The sequence below is a fragment of the Charadrius vociferus genome, unplaced genomic scaffold, assembly GCF_000708025.1.
Source record: "Charadrius vociferus isolate BGI_N301 unplaced genomic scaffold, ASM70802v2 scaffold1580, whole genome shotgun sequence".
NCBI classification, from domain to species: Eukaryota; Metazoa; Chordata; class Aves; order Charadriiformes; family Charadriidae; genus Charadrius; species Charadrius vociferus.
This window is the reverse complement of record NW_009646355.1, coordinates 2,057-19,876: the sequence shown is the minus strand read 5'-3', so window position 1 is coordinate 19,876 and position 17,820 is coordinate 2,057. Positions and strand designations below refer to the sequence as shown.

Below are 17,820 nucleotides of genomic sequence, written 5' to 3'. Positions count from 1 at the left end.
CTGTGTGTTCAGACTATGGCATTGGTGGCAATCCAAGGCAGTCCAAAGAGGCAAAGTTGTCATCAAAATGATAAATAATAACCCTTTTTGCAAGAAAAGGATGACCTCAGTCCTGCACAAGTAAATCTGTCCAAGCAGAGGTCTCACAGACTAACTTTGGGACGCTGATATTCCACAGATATATCAGAATATACATGGAACAACATCAGCTCTTTACTGTGTAGCCCATAGTAAAATAGATTCACAGTTTTATATTTAACAAGGAAAATGAAGATGAGTCACCAGGTACTTCTTGTCTAAATACAAAAAAAAGGTTTTGCAAATATTTGCAGTCTGAAAGGCATTTTAATAAAAGTTTGCTGAAACCCTTCTACAGAGTTTTCTTCTTGCAGATTTTGAAGAATGCCTACGTATCATTCGTGTCATAATAAGACATTAGTTCGCTGCAGAGAACATACGGTATTCTTGTACTAAAATGTCAAATGTTTTGATTTGGATCAGTAATTTTGTCAAAGAAAATCCAATATGGCAAAAAAATAGCCTTTAAAAATCCCACGTGTCTTGTATTTGCCAGTTAAGTATTTTGAGCATCATAGCAGAGAGGAGTCCGCTAACTCAAGTCAGTTATAAACACCCTTAGAAAACATTTTTTTAAGGCAACCAAGTGAGCTAAAAAAAAAAATCATCGTAAATTATCTTCTTGAGAGTTAGACATTAGCTTTCTTCTCAAAGGGTGGGGTTTTGCTAGTTTCTCACACGGTCTTGACAGAATGTCCTGTATCCTTTCCTGGTAAGCTTTCTCTGCTGCTAGACCCGATTCATATTCTCGCTGCTTCTCTTCTTCCTCAGCATCACGGGCCTGTTGTTGATAGGCAATTTGAGCCCTGAGTTGCTCCTGGTATTCTTTCGCTTCTTTTACTTTTCTGGAAATGACATGTGAATAGCTTATTTAGGAAGTACAGGTAAAATAATAAATAACTTTTTAATTATTATTATTTAATCTGTTAGCATGCAACCTTAGACTAAAGAACCACTCAAAACTCCTTTTAGGTGTTAAGAATAACTACCACTCTATTAACCAAATGCTACATGCTAACCTTATGTTCTTCAGAGAATTAATTCCATTCTGCTCTGTGTTATAAAGCAGATGATAAAATCAGTGCTTAATTAAAACCAAAAAAAGAGCAAGAACAACCTCTTGTAATCAGCATGCCTTCCTTGCCTTTCACGGTGGTGGTGAGAGGACAGAGAATGAGAGCGTGAGGTCTCAGTCCTTTCCCAGCTCAGACTCATTGGTGCAGCAGCCTTCCACCCCATCTCCACTCCCTCAGGTCTGAAGATAACAAGTTACTGCCGACGGGGAAGGCAGAGTGTAGGCTCCTGCTGCAGCGTTGTACTGATATTCTAGGAAATGGCTGTCAGAAGAAATTCTTCCAGTCTACCTCAAGACTCATATATTACTTTCACTACCCTCTGGAGAAGCAGTGGAAGTCTACCTACTCGTTCAGGCACTTCTGGAGCAAGAGTCACACAGACACTTAAAATGCCAATAGTCTAGTCAAGACTTGTGCGCTAACGCAACGCAGTTGAACCGCAAACACTGACACCACTGAATGCCATCTTTGCTAAGTGAAGCATATCCATAACGAAGCCCGGCACGTTTCCTTCAGAGCGGTGAGATTTCTGCCATAGCTAGGAGATTGTTACCATTGAAGCCATCAGAGAACACAATAGATACTGGCTCTGGAAGGAGCTACTCAGTTACCTCCCACGGACAAGCGCGGAGAAACGGCAGGAGTACTAAAGGGGAATCGAGCAAGTGAAATAAGGCCCTTTGCCGTGGGCTTTGCGTGACACCCAGAGGAACATTTCAGCTACTGCGTATAACTATTCTCACCCTGAGGAACTGCAAGGTAAGGAGAACCCGGTGCAGCTGGGTTACGTACAGTAGTCTGGTATTTTGGTGGCTGACTATATGATTGTTTAAAGGATGCGAGTAGGTGGAGTGTAGCAATAAGCCTGAACACACTAGTTCTCCTAGGTAAGTAACGAGCTAACCTTTCATTAACCCTCCTCCCCAAACCACTGCCACTCCTAATAAGACCTCAGAGTATGAGGGGATGTATTTAATAAACACGATGGATGTAAGTCACATGATGGTCCAAAAAGACCAAACCAAAAACCAAAATATGTAATGAAACACCATTATTTGTATGATGAGATCAGAATTAGCTATTTAATACTAACTGCAATATAACAGGGCTGCTATTGAGCCTCTCTGAACAGAAGAAAGCCCACCCAGTGCTCATTTTCAGATGTTAACTCTAAGAGAATTAGCCTGCTCACAAGTGTAAGAGATTGATCTGCAATGAAATGAACCAACAGCATAAAAAAAAAAAAATACCTCGCATATTTTTCTTCTTCGATGTGCTTGAGCTCTGTGATTGCTTCAGCTAATAACTTCCTCTCTTGAGCGAGTTCTTCCTGCTCCTTCGCATTTCTCTGCACTGAAAAAAAAAACAAACAATAAAACCAACAACCAAAACAACTTTTAGAAGATAAAAGCACTGCTAAGCTTGAAGGGACAGCGAGGCTGTATTCAAGCCAAGCAGCCTAAATAGCAAGCCTGAGTTTTGATGCTTCTGAAGAGGCACACAAACAATGGCAAGTGTATTCTCAGCTTATTGGGTTTTCATCCACTCAGAATAGAAAAGATTTCACATTCCGAGCTTCGTAATAATAACAACATAATTAATAATAATGATTGCTTGCTCATGCAATCCTTACTTTACTAGGCTTTGCTATGGTGACAGCAATGGGAAATAAGCGTACGGAATGCCTATAGGAGTGAATTTTCAGAAGCAGATTCAGAGACAGTAGCACTGTTGTCCACTCAACCATACAGCCTGTGCGTGCTGGGCCAGATGGGCTTCCCAAAAACAGCGTGTTGTACTCCCTCTGCCTTTGCCAAGACTTGCATTCATGCGGTAGGTCTGGTGCGCAAACAGCGAGCTGTTATTACTTACCTTTCTCCTCCATCTGCAGTTGTCTTGTATCCAGGACATCTTTCAGCAGCTGCTTTCTAGCCTCCTTTTCTAATCGCATTTGCTCAGCCTTCTTGGCCCAAACCTTTGCGATCTCTTCATCTAGGAGCTTGTCCACTTCTTTTTCTCGCTGTTTCTCCTCCTCCAGCTGTTGAGCCAGGTGTGCCAGGTAAGTCTGTTGCTCCTTGAAGAGCTCTTGCTGCAAACACACAGACATTTGCAGATCTGAGTAAATGAGTTCAAAGAAGCCTTTCAAAACATGAAGAGAAGTGGTCATTAGCAGCCAGTGTGGGAACTGGGAGCCTGGAGCTCCATCCCAAACCCTGTTATGGGAGAGAGCTGTGCAGAATCTTCTTCCTGGCCGGTTGACAGTGCCTGGACAACAGCATAAGAGCAGAAAAAATACAGTGATCCCTTCCCCCGTGGCAGCTCAGCTGCCTACAACACAGACGTTTTACAAACTTGCCACAGCTGACCAGGCTACTTCACCTGCATTAGAAGCCTTGGGATCCAATAAATACAATAATAAATAAATATCACCTCCTGTAATTTTGTACCAAGGTCTAACAGTGAGTTTATACAGCTTCCCTAACCTACATGAGCTCCTAAATACCTTGAGCATATTAATGAATGCAGCTCCCTGCTCTCTCTTAAAGTTTACCTTGAGATCTGTTTTCACCCTGAAATTGGTATTTGTTTTAAATTTAGGAAGTGACAGACACATCCATCGTTTCAAGGCATCTCCAAGATATTTAATGTGAGGTTTTGCATCTGTATATCCAGCTATTAAAGATTTAAAACTGTTTCTTAGTATTAATGAATTAGAATCAGTTAAATATTTACTTTCCTCTGCAGTTACAAATATTTAATAAATCAGGTCCATGAAAGAAAAAATATTTTTCTAACCTCCCTTACCTCTTTTGTCTAGCCTGGTAGCCTTGCTGATTGCAAAGCACGCTTTAAAATACTCACTGTTGTTTTAACAGATAATGGGCTTCTTCAGAGAAGCAGAGCGCTGGCAGGAAGAGAGGCAACAGGCTACGCAACAAAAAAAAAAAATAATCAACTTGTTCAGGGAAAAGGACTTGAGTCTGATCTCTTTCATATTGTGCAGTTCACCAAGGGCCACAAAATTAGTCTAGATGAGGTATTGCCCCACAACTTCACAATGAACACCTCTAGGCCTTACTTTTCTTTTTGTTTTCTCCTCAGTGTCCTCCTGGGGTTCCTGAAGAGATTTTTCTAAGATCTTCATCTCTAGGGCAAGTTCACTTTGTTTTTCTTCATTAAGACGCTTCTGCTTGTCCTGTGCTGCACTGAGCAACATATCCCTGTGTTCCCTCTGTTTCTGTAGTTTCTCCATCTGAAGTTGTTCATTTTCTAGCTTAAGCTGTTGCTGCTGTTCTTCCTACAACGGTAAAAATAGCCAGCTTGTAAAACCATTGCATAACTTCAAATTAAGTGATGGCTAGAATTAGTTTAATTGGAACATTGAAGAGCAAAGATAAATATTTAAAGCCTTTCTTGCTGACATTAGAGAATTAGTGTAATCCATTAGCCCTGTTAAAGCATGAACATTTTAGCATATCATTCATTAGAATTCAAGATTTTTCTCTTTAATTATCACATGCACTTCAATACCAAAACACTGGAATGCCTGATGTTCTCCAAATATTTCAAGTGGAGAGACGGAGTCATCTCTTTAGAGAAATCAATATCATTGCAGCACACATGATCTATATCCCAGTCTTTACACGCAGCCATAACTACTAACCAACAACAGAGCCATGTTTTTCTCCTGTTTCTGCATATATTATCTGTCCTATGTCTGCGCTGGATGTTCAGAGCACTGCATCTCCAGTGGACATAAGGTTGCACAAAGTAAGTAATTAGATCCTTATTTGTTGATGGACAGTTACTGAATTTCCATGGCTTCAAACCATTCCACTTTATATTGGAAAGAACAGAAAAAATGACAATAAAGCTGAGTTCTCTAAGAAAGAAACAATGGAAAAGAGCAAATGCATATTCAAGATCAAACAGGTACATGTATTTTCAAGATTATTTAGCCAGAAAAAAAAATCCCAAAGTAGCATCAATGAATTAATTGGCATAATTCCTGAACATCCTGCATTTGAATAAGTTCACAAGCACAACTGCACTCACACATAGTCGTAAAACAGTACGTGGCCATCATTAATTTATCTACAGATCTCAGAAACAACGCCTCAGTGGTCTTGAAAGTATGCAGGTTTTGGTTAACCTGTTTTTAAATTAAATGTGAATAAATATTCATAACGTGAATAAATATTCTAACATGCATCATCAGGTTTGCCATAAGCGATGCGTCTAATCTTCTGCATACGGAAGTACAAGCTGCACTTCCTAAGGAACATAATTTGTTATGCTGGCCATGAAGCACCCACTGATTCCTGCCGTGTTTCAAAGCCAAAGCTGACTTTGCTATTTGCCCGAATGGTCAAATTCACTTTCAGAAGCTGGTAAAACAGCTCTGAAACTCAGTTTATGGTATTTGAGCCACATAAGTAATCTAAAAAACTTTGAACAGTAAGACAGAAAGAAAGCGGAAATAGTTAGCAGCCTACTGGGCAAGTTGGCACATGTCTTAGGCTGAATTATGACGTTGTGAAGTTGTATGAGAGTAGCCAAGGATGGGATCCATGGTGCTTAGTCTATGAAAGTTTATACGATGGCACAACACGACATTGCAAATGTACAAAGAAATTGTTACCAACAATCCATCTGCAAGCCAGGACCAAAGTGTTATGGCAGAAACTTGTCTTAGCACTTGTGAGACTACAGCAAGAATAACAAGATTTCAATCACCTCCTCAAGAAATCACAACCCTTTAACAGAGAGAAAAGACGGGGAGGAAGGAAGGCATCTAATCTAGGTAACATAGCTAACGCAAGAATTGCTGTCCCTGTTTTGTCATCCAGCCTGAGGTCTCTTGAGGCACAGTTATGGTCTATCATGGCAAAGGTGCAAGTTTTGCTTCACTAAATAATCTACTTCCGTTGCAACAACCAGAAGAAACCATTATACACAGAGACACTAAGCTGTCCATAGTGCGTCCTTCACCCAGATGAAACCCTGATCGTTAGAGGCTACCAACTCCTGCACTGAGAAACTTGTAATGAGGCCATCTGTCACATCCCTCTTCTGCTGAAAAAGGATTACACCCCATTTTCAACACAGAAACTCTCCTTTATGGGCCCTTTGAAGAAAGCCTTTTTTCAGACACTAAACCACTTTACCAGAAAATTATCTCCTTGACAGAGCCCAAGGCAGTTGTCTTCAGGGGAAGCTACGAAGTCTTCTATTCTAATAGCATTTTTCTGAAAAGGCCAGTAAAGTAGCAGTGTTCTTTGCCTGGAAGGTTTGGCAGTATCTTAAAAGTTGTAACAAGAAAATAATTTTATTCCGAGTGTTTTTAAATAAGCGAAACATTACAGTCTAGACAGGAATAAGGACTCTACTGTTTTACAGCTAGGATTTTCAGAGCTTTAGATTCGTTATTGTCATTATTTTTGAAAAGCAGCTGAATATATATCTTGCCATCATCAGCTTCCAGTGCCTAACAGAGTACCCTGTGATCATTCAATCACTACATGTAAACAGCTACAAAATGAAGACCAAGTCTGAACTAAATAGTCTCCCGTAACTCACAAAGTCAACAAAGAATACTGTGAACTAGCAAGCCTCACTAAAGCCAGCACAACTACAGCAAGCCTACACCTGGGAGAGATGGGAGGGGGGAAAGAAGGAAAGGGAAAAAAAAAAAAAAAAAAGGAGGAAGGTGGCCAGAAAAGTTGGGTCAAGACAGCCAAATGCCTCCCGCAATGTAGCGCCCAACAGCAACCAGCACTAATAGGTGAGAGAGCTTAGACACTGCTTGCTATTTTTTTTTAAAAAAATATAAAATAAGGGATGTAGATGCTGAAATTCAGTCAGCTGGGGCATAAACAGTTGGGATTTCTCACAGAAATGTGTCTCCTCATGTACGTGGCAGGGTCCTGAGTGCACCAACAGGCTCTGCAACCTCCCCGCAGGAGCTTGGCTGCCCGTGCTCGCAGCCGGCCCCGACATGAGCCATGGATCGGAGAGCCAGGAAAGAGCGGTGCAAGAAAGGGCTGAGAAGAGACACTCGGGAGCTGCAGCTAGGCTCAAACTCTCACCTTTGGTGCCTACGTGAGCTACGCTGCAGGTACGCCTGTGCCTGAGGTCGATCCTGACCCAGCCATGCTGACTTGACTTCCTGGCTTCATCTTGAACATCATCACTACAGACCTGCTGAGCAGTCTGGACTGTTAGATGACCTCAGTTACTATCAGCAAACCCGCTCTGCTCTCTTTCTTTGGGTACTGTGGGACTCCTTGTGGGAAGGATGGCGCGCCTGCCTGCCTTGCTGTCACCATCAGCTCCTGGCTTGCCTTCCCTTCTGGGAACAGCGCGCTCTTGCTGCTTCCTCCCAGTGCACTTAGCGTGATGATTAAACGTGTGTATCATGGTCTGAGATCTGGTGTTACGCATTACAGCTGGGACACAAGACTCTCTAGCTATCCCGCAAGAAACTGGAAATCAGAAAATTGCAAAGATGTCTGGCAAAAGCTTAAAAACGTTTCCATTTCCCACAAAGGCTCTGAGAGGCTTTGAATGCCAAAATCCTAAGTTTCAAAAGATGCATTTCCCTCTGTAAACAGGAATGCATTTGCCACAACTCTGGAAAAGAGGCTTAGCATAATAGGACAGTATCACATACTAATGGAATCAGTGAAGATACAAATAAGGTATGGATTAATCTGAATGTCTAGTAAGCCTATCATTAGGAGGGCCTTATATACAACTCTGAATTGAGAATGACATGGAAATTACCAGCAATCGAGCCTCTTCCTCCTTCAGCCGCTTCGCCTCCTCTTTGTAAGCACTGAGCACCGCTACCTGGGCGCTGAGCACATTCAGGATTTCCCGATTCTGTTCTGCTGATTTCTGCATCTCTGCCGCCTCTTGCTTCTTAGCCAGCCTGTCCTCTTCCCAAAGCTCTGCAAACATCTGCTCCTCCTTCTTCTCTTGCTTTTTCAGTTCCTCCTTCAGAGCTAGCTGGGCCAGCCGGTCTTCACACAATTCCTTCTGATGCTTCTTCATCCACTGTATGCGAAGCTCCTCGCATTGTTCTCTGAAAGACAACATAAAAATTAAAAAAAAAAAGACTCAAAAGAAGGAAGTCTGGAGGTACGTGATGGATGGAGGCTCCTAGCTCATAAATAGTCAGACGACAACAGCTCAGGATGCCAAGTTCTACACCTGGTCTGACCCTGACTCCTTGGGAGGCCTAAAGAATCACAGAGAGCCTGATTTGACAGAGATTTTGACCTTAATGAGTTGAAGAGGAGGCCCTATATGTGCATTTGTAAAAAAAAAAAGTATACATGCACAATATATAAATAATTTATACATACAATGTGTATTTATAGATAATGAATATATGAATATACGTATATATGTATTTGGAACATGCCTTGCATGCGGTTTTATATATATAATTTTTTTAACTTATAAAACACATGCACGCTATGCTTGTTCAAACGTGTAGGTTGCTCTTTATTCAAATGAAGTCTTAGAATAGGTTTACTAGTCACTTGAAAGCTCATTCATATTCAGAAAATACTCTCAGAGCGGAAATTTAGGTTACACAGTAGAACAGGAATCACTAGAAATACATTAATTTTTTAAATGAAGTTTTGTAGGATAATTCAGTAAAGTTGCAATAAATGTATGGAGAAGTTAGAAAGTCAAACAAGTAATGCAGCTTTCAATTTTTATTTACCCACTGCAACTGAGCTACATATGCAGATATTTACCTTCAGTTGAAGAACACGCGACTCTACGGATTCTGCTTTTATTCTTGCAAACAAAGCACTATTGAGATCAACATATGCTATCAAACAATATTTAATTTGAATATACATGTATTTTCATTCTGTTCTATAACAGATACAGATTTTCATAAAAATCAAAATGTGAAACCAGCAGACAATGGTGAAGATATACACGCGTTAAAGATCTATAAGCTATAAGGACGTGAGATAGACACACATGAATGCTGTGACATAAAGAGTTATCTCCCAATTTCATGCTGAATGAAACCATCTTCTACAAATTATTGCAATGATGTTTAGAAATTCAAAGCAGACATCAAAAGATATCGTTGACTGAATCTTGAACCACTGCACGATAGCAGTAGTTACCTGTACAATACTATTACTTTATACAATGTTTAGCTGACAATCCTGCGTAGCAAAAATATTAAATATTCATCAAGCAACTACCTCATAGTGCTATCAGTCTCCACATCAGGATAGTTATTTCATTTTCATAAATACAGCAATGAAACAAAATCTGAATGAATTCCATTGCCTAAGACTTTTTTTTTTTTAAAAACTTCAAAGCAAAATGAAGTTTGCCAGCACTAAAGGTAGATATTTGGTGGTTTGCTTTTTCACGTTCTGTGGCTCTGCTAAGGATCTGTCTTTGCAAAGTCTTCCCTTTTCTAAGTGATTGCTATGGCCAATATAGCTGCTGTCTCCATCTAAACCCACATCTATGTTCCCTGACCTGGGTTTCGGGTATAGAATTAATAGGAGCGTTATACTCAGTCTAGGGCCATGGGTTCATATCTCCACAGAAACTACAGAAACGATGCAAATTTGGCCTCTCCCTAAGGTCAGTAGCTATATCCACTGGCCATGAGGCAAACAGGATGCAACTGGTGGTCTATAACTTATTTCTGCCCTAAAACTAGCACGATTACGCTACAGAATAATGACTTCTTTATTGACATGGCTCCTTCGTCACCTCCCACTAACAAGCACTTAATGAGCACAGCTCCTGGTATCACTGATAATGTGGTCGAGGTAACTACCAGTGCATAATAATTACGTGTTGGCTTACAAGATCTTCCAAAGCTTTGCCAATAAAACTCCATGGTAAGCCAGCCTAATAAAAATTACTTAGGGCTTATAAACCGCAAAGAGCATTTCCCCGAATAAAAAAGGGGTAGATGTAGTGCTTAGGGACATGGTTTAGAGGTGGTTTTGTCAGGGTAGGTTAATGGTTGGACTTGATGATCTTAAAGGTCCCTCCCAACCTTAGCGATTCTATGATTCTACGAATCGCCCTCCTCCAGTTCAGAACCAGTTGAACAAGCTGGTGACAGACAGAAAAAGTGACAGCGCTGAAAGCCAGCCTGACCCTGCTCTCAGTGCCACGGTGAGAGCCCTCCAACCAGTCAAACTTACAGTGGAGCAGTGCAAAATCAGAGCTGCGACTGCAGAGGGGAAGGATTGCTACACCTTGCTTGTCCTTGGTGCTGCAGGAGCGAGATACAGCCAAAGAACACAATTTCAGGCAGAAGCAGAGGTCTCCCCACATTTTCCTTCCTGTCGGCATTCATTTTTTGCTGCCTCGCATTTCAGCTGTAAGCTTCTGGGGCTTGGGGCATCTCTCTTCATCCTCTGTTTGTAAAGTAGCTAATGCCACAGAGCCTGTGGTGAAAGGCGCTAAGCACTATACACAAACAATAAAAGGGAGGGCAGCGCCATGAAAACGAAATTGCCATTTTGCTTGATATCCAGAAGGTATTTCTAACCTCTTAACTGTTCCCGATTGAGAATAAACAACATTAATCTGTCAAGTCCCCTTTCATCAACGCAAAGTCGCTATAAAATAAAACCTCCCACACTTAGCACTTTTCCTCCCCAAACATGCGGGCGGCATCCTCTAACTAAACGTTGGGTTCTTCCCTGAGAGCTGGGCTTGCATCCTCTAAAGGAGAAACTGTCCCTGGAGTGAGGAACCATCCTCAGCTCAGCTTCAGAAGAAAAGAGTGAGGAAATACAGGAAGGAAGGAGCAGATTGCTGGTTTCCCTCTTGTATGAGACGGGAGCCTTCTGACCACAGGTTGTCCCAACAACAAAAGCAGCGAGCAGCACAGCGACAGTCATGCCATGAGCAATGGCACACTCCCAAGAGGTGCCTTTGCCTTCAAGCAGGTCAACAAATGCACTACCTCATTGCCAGTTTTCTTACATTTTAACACTAGGATCTATCTTCCAACTCATGGGTAGGAGTTAGTGGCGATTACGGACGACGGTACTAATTAGCATTCATGGAAAAACATATTTCTCAAATGTTCTGAGCAAAACAAGCCATTATTAAGATTTGAAATCTTACACCATTAGAAATAACTATTACCCTAACACAATGGGTTCAAAGTTCTGTCAGCAGTGAAGGAATAAAGAATTAGTTATTCTTTTTCATTATTATAAACTAATCTGAATTTAATTGAATTCTCAGAGGGGAAAAGAAGTTAAATAAAAGTTCAGCATGGTTCAAATTTTAATATAAAATAACCCTGTAATTGCTTGATTTCATCAAAATAATTCCTTCAAAGCAGCTTTTACAGCAACCTATAAACATCTGCTCCCCCAGATGGCTGGTTTTCTTCCTCACTTTGCTATCCTAAGCTTCTTAACATTAAAATTGTGCCTGTATGTAGCCACTTTCCAAAGACACAATCTGCACTTATCTGTTTCCACCCCTCCACCCCCTGTTATTTATTCATTTTATGGCTGCAGTACAAAGTTGCTGTGATAACAATATTCTCGTATGGATGCTTCTGATGTTATCACAGGAAAGAGGATGTAATATGTGTTTTATGCAAATTTTAAGACATCGCAATTTTCTTTAAAGATCCCAATGATGAACACAGCCCTCAGGCTAAAACTGCCTGAGCATCTTTTCATACAACTTGTAGCCCTTCATGAAAATGAATTCCAGCGGTGCTCCAAGGACTGTGCCCTCTGTCATCTCGTGACAAAGAACTCTTCCTGGCTAACATCACTGCTGAGAAGCTGTCAAATCTATACCCTCAGGCTACAGCTCCAAAACCAGCCCACGTAGCTGATAAAAGAGCTGCCTTTTAGTATTCTGGAATATAGTGCTGTGCACTATAGGTGCTCCTATAGCTCAGGTTTGAGAATCTATACCTGCAAAAGAGCGGAGCGCCTTGCTTGAAGTTAAAAGAAATATAAAGAAGTCTGTACAAGGTTTCAGAAAGATATTCAAAATAGTTGTAAGTTCGCAGACAAAGAGAAACAGAAAATAACGTTATATCCACCTGTTACTGAAATAACCTCCCAGGGCTCTTCTGGGTGTGCCCTAGAGCAATGGTCTCTAAAGTGGGGCGTACAAGACAATCCATTGAGGTGCAGGAATAAAATACATTTTGTACCATTAATAAATAACATTAAAAATAATAATAGTGTTTATTTCATCTTTACTTCACTCTCCTTTAATTTCTCTTTTTGCATATGTTTTATCACGTACATAATACACTACTACAGTTGTACAAATATATAATTTATAAATAGGTACAGCTATTGGGGGGGAGTGCTAAAAATTTGTTCTACTTATAGGGTTGCACAATCAAAAAGGTTTGGAGACCATTGCCCTAGAGAACAGGTTGTGACTCAATTACAGATTTCTGGTTGTGGATCTGCAGTAAGCATTGGTCTCCTGAGCCGCAAAGCCTGCTCCCAGATCTCTGCACCGACCAGGAGGAAGAGTAACAGCTAACAGTGGGGGAAGAACAGATTTGGGGCCACTTAAAGAAGACAAATACATGCAGATTCAGATATTAGAAGTTACTAACCTAATCTGAATCGATCACCACAGTAGAGACTTCCTTTCTCACTGGAAAAGGACAGAGAAGAAAAGACTTTAAAATATTAGTAAGCATATACATGAAGAAAGGTATCTGTCTTTCAAAGGAGAGATCAACAGACAAGGTAAACTGTCGTCAGCTGGTGTTATTAAAGTTTTGGGTTTTTATAAGGACCTTAATTGAAAAGCAGAAAGAGACAGAACTAGAGGAACACAAGGGAGGAACTGACTACGAAAATGTATTTCCATTCCATCAGGACATCAGTCAAAGAGAAGGACACTGTGCACTGTAGGATGAAGATTCATTTGCAAAGATACTCAAAGATTGCCACTTACAACACCTGTGACGAAAGAGGATTTCACTGCCTCTAAATCCTCTGAAAAACTGCAGCCAGCAGAACACCACCTAGTAAAGCTCCAGCAACAATTTTTAATGGGATACTACATGGCATGAATATTGCTTAGATCCAAGAGCAGACTGGGAAAGGTAGAAGGGTGATGGGAATGATCCCATGAGACTGAATGAACCATGTATCAATAGGGTTGTACCGGGAAGAAAGAGGACCTGAAACATTAAGACTGCAGCATGAAAGTCCAAGTATGTATCACCAGATGACGAGATTCACCAGTGGGATTCATTTTACAATTAAAATGTCTAAAATTAGGCATCTAGACAGAAATCTACATGTGAACTAAATGTCCATTCTGATCAACGGGAATCTAATCAACGCAGTTAGTCGAGGCTAGGGGGCAGTTCAGTTGGCAGACCAGTATATGCCTACTTTAAGATGACATTAGCTTCCTTTAACTGTCCTGATCTCAACAAAGGTCTCCTGAGTAGAACAGGTTTTCAGATTCCCAGCGAATATAGATACCGACACTTAGATACCTACCTTTAGGTGTCTAAATCACAAGCCGAATCTCTTCTCCTTGGCACATAAGACAAGCTACAAGTACAAAATAAAAGGCCCTCCAGTAGAGTTTTGTTCCTCTAAACAATTTTAAAGGTGAATTTCAACCACTGAGTGTGGGTAGGGAACAAAACTAGAAAGTCTGAATTGCACAGGCCATATTTTAAAGCCAGCATGTAAATTTAGAAGCGCATACACTGCCTTAACACCTGTCTCAGTCAATGAACCCCACATTTAAGAAACCAACATTTATCTGTGAAATTAGTTAGAGTTTATACAGAAGTGAAAGTAAGAGTTGATTTTTATCCCTAGCCTCCGCACACTAAGAAGCAGGTGTTGCGGATTTCCATAGCGCTGTGGGAGACTGGGAAGAGACACTTCAAATGATTACAATCAAATTACATTAATATTATTTTCATCCTTTCCTTTGAAAACCAGATTTCCAAGAACTGAACAAGTCAGATGTCATGCCAAGGCCTCAGGGCCTGAGAAACACCTACAAATCTTAATGACTTCAAAAGATGCTGCTAAGCTCAGCATCCAGGAAGATTTGGCACAGAACTCGTGGTTGCATTAAAACCTTAGCTTGAAAAGTACACAATAAATAAAACACTGTCTTTTTGGACAATCTTAACTTTTCAAGGGTCTTTGATGTATTACCTTAATAAGCACTATTTAGGCCAAGTTGGCCTTTCATGAACCCTCTTCATTCCAGTAATAGAAAGCTGAAATAGAACTATATGCCAGGACAAAGAATTACAAAAGCAGCTGATTTGGCAGGTGAAAATGCAGGGATGCTCACACAGGACAAGGATTTCAGCATTGCAGTTGGAAGAATGTTTTCATTGTACCTCAACACTTAGATCACATAATGGCGACAGAACGGTTCTCTGCATCTGTTGCCTTCATCTCTATTAATGAATTTTTTTTCCTCAGAGAGTTTACTGAGCATTACAGCATCACCAGTTTGGGTCTCTGATCTTTAGAGGCTGTACCCCTTTACTAAAAGTCAGAAAAAGACTATACTCTGCTCCACTGCATGCAGCATAGCTGAGGCCTTTCAACTTCTGGCAAAGCTCGTACACCTCTATCCAAATCACCTTATTTTTTTGTTTGTTTTATCATTTCAATCGCATTCACCTTTCCTTCCTCAGTTTATTATTGTCACCTTCTTGTTAAATTGCCTCCTTGTATTTACTTAACCCAAATTCTCTTTTGTACCATACCTGAATTGCTGCTCTCGTTTTTCAGTCACCAGTTGTTGTCTTTCTTTTTCTCTCTTCTCTCTCAGTAATTTTGCTCACTCCCTCATCTTTCCGTGTTTCTCCTGTACCGTTTCTTCAAGTGCCTCCATCTCAGCAAAGTACCTACTTTCCTCTGCCTCCAGAAGCTTACAAAGCCTGTAATGAAAACATTTAAATAAAAGCTAAAACAATCCTTCCGTTGAGTGATAAAGTTTTAGTTTATTTGTTACAAGCACAAAATAGGTACTGGGCTCCTTTCAACACTTCTTGCAAATGCCAAAGAAGGGAACATCAAATTTTAACTCAGGGGTTATTCCTGTTGTGCCCATGGAGAAAATCTTACAGCACAACGGGAGGGATTCTGTCCTGGCAGGATTTAAGCTCCTTATCTTACAAACCCATTTCCAATTCTGCTTTACAACTTCAGTCCCCCGTTAAACAAACTCTTCTAATTGCAGGCTACATTTGTCACCAGTTAATATCAATTTGCTCTTATACTATTGTTATTCTTCAGCATAATCCCTCCCCAGTATTTACTACCCTTCTCTACACCTCTATAATTGTATCTTCTCTCAAACTACCTTTTGTTATTTTAGCATCACTCCATAAATCACTTCATCCTGAAAGATCTTTGATGAGAAAATTATGACAAATTGGCAATTTTTAAACACACCACCATTTACCTCTCTATTAATCCTAGCAGTAACAAACCTGGGAGCAAGAAATCCAGGAACTCACTAATTCCAGCCCAAATGCTACAGCAGCCTCTGAGAAATCACTCTCACTTTTATACAACGGGATGCATGAGCAATAGTGCTATGGACGTACACTGGTACTCCTGGTGGGAGTTACGGCAGCAAAGCCAAAGACTGACTAATTCTGGAAACTGAGTTGTGCCCTCTTCACCACATACTGAGCTGAATCTCTTTGCATGGGGCTCCTAAGCAGCTTTAAAAAACAAAACAAAACAAAAAACACCACACCATGAAATTCAACAAAATTCCTGCACCTGGGGAGGAATAACCCCATGCATCGGTACCTGCTGGGGGCTGACTGACTGGAAAGTGGCTCTGGCTGGAAAGTGGCTCTGCAGAGAGGAACCTGGGGGTCCTGGCAGACAAGAAGCTGAATTTAAGCCAGCAATGCACCCTTGCGGCAAAGAAGGGCAACAGCATCTCGGGCTGCATGAGGAAGAGTACTGCCAGCAGGTAAAGGAAGGTGATCCTTCCTCTCACACTGATGAGACCTCATCCAGAGTGCTGGGTCCAGTTCAGGGCTTCCCAGTACAAGGAAAATACAGACTTAGTGGAGCGACCCCAGCGAAGGGCCACTAAGATGATTAAGTGACTGGAGCATCTCTCTCTCCTGTGAGATCTGTGACTCTTCAGCCTGGAGAAGAGAAGGTTCAGGAGTATCTTATCAACGTATATAAATACCTGAAAGGAGGGAATGCAGAAAAGGGAGACAGCTGCTTCTCAGTAATGCCCAGTGACAGAACAAGAAGCAACAAACACAGAGGAAGACATGTGAAAGTCCCCCTGAACACAAAACACAAGAAAACCCCTCTTTTTTTTTTTTTTTACTGTGAGGGTGGTCAAACACTGGAACAGGTTGCCCACAGAGGTGGTGGAGTCTCCATATGTGGAGATAAGCAAAACCCAAATGGACAGTCCTGGGCAACCTGCTCTAGGTGACTGCTTCAGCAGGGGCTTGGACTACATTATCTCAGGAGGTTCCTTCCAACCTCAGCTATTCTGTGTAATTGGTGTACAATTCCTGTGAAGACACATGAAACCAAGATACCAAACTGACGACCTTTACAACTCCAAAGTCACTTAACATGAAAGAGTAACACAGAAATTAAATGATATGATTTTTTTTTCTAAGATCAACAGAGCACAATTCTGTTTTTTACAACAGTAATATGCTTCAACTTTATTATTTTTGAAAAACTTCTGATGAATTTTCATTTCTTTCAACTACCTGTGTTGCAGAGTATTACTTGTAGGACCTAAACATCAACTTAATGATGTTGCAATAAAACCCTCAGTTACACCCAACAGTTAAGAGCTTCTGACACTTTTACTCTTCATTCTCTTTAAAAATCAAGCAATGAAAGTGCTATACTACTACTTTTATCTTGCATACAGTTAAGTTGAAAATAGTAGAGCAGATATTGGTATTATCTACTTGTTTGCTACCGCTCTCTTCTCTCATCGGTCCCTGCCAGGTATTCCCGCATTGTCGCATCCACCTTTCTCTGTGCAGCGCTGTGCAGCCATTTTTGTTCGTTGTGTCGTTGCCACTCATGGACGTAGCGACACTGGTTGTGGAGCTTTAAGAAATCAGCATATTCAAGAAGTTCCTGTTCTTTCTGTCTGCGGGCCAAGACAAAATTTTCACTTGTTTGTTCTTTAGGAGGTTTGGCTTTCTGTAAGAGAAAGCATATGTCAGTGGTGAATATATAATCAATTATTCTGGGGTTGGGTTTTTTTTTGTTGAATTGATGATCAAATAAGTACATAAGTACACATGGGGCTTGTCAGGCCACATCTGGAATACTGTGTATAGTTTTGGTCCCTGCTGCACAAAAAAGATGTGGGCAGGCTGGAGAGGGTCCAGAGAAGGGCCACCGAGATGATCCAAGGACTGGGAAGCCTGCCACATGAGGAAAGACTGAAAGAACTGGGTTTGTTCAGCCTTGAGAAAAGAAGGCTTAGAGGAGACCTTATCACCACATTCCAATATTTAAAGGGTGCCTACAAAGAAGATGGAGGCTCACTTTTTACAGGGAGTCACATGGGAAAGATGAGGGGTAATGGGTACAAGTTACTCCTGCGGAGATTCTGATTGGACACAAGAGCAAAATTTTTCCAC

At 41.0% G+C, this 17,820-nt stretch overlaps 1 protein-coding gene across 1 annotated transcript; it reads right to left on the bottom strand.

Moving 5' to 3' along the window:
- Positions 1-682: 682 nt before the first annotated feature.
- CFAP53 (cilia and flagella associated protein 53) lies at positions 683-17,374 on the bottom strand (the record flags this gene model as incomplete). Its single annotated transcript, XM_009894136.1, is given in 7 exon segments — positions 683-923; positions 2,405-2,507; positions 3,027-3,243; positions 4,234-4,452; positions 7,941-8,241; positions 14,926-15,099; positions 17,145-17,374. Coding segments are annotated over 7 exon segments (1,485 nt in total), but the record flags the coding sequence as incomplete, so codon positions are not given.
- Between the last annotated feature and the right edge of the window lie 446 nt (positions 17,375-17,820).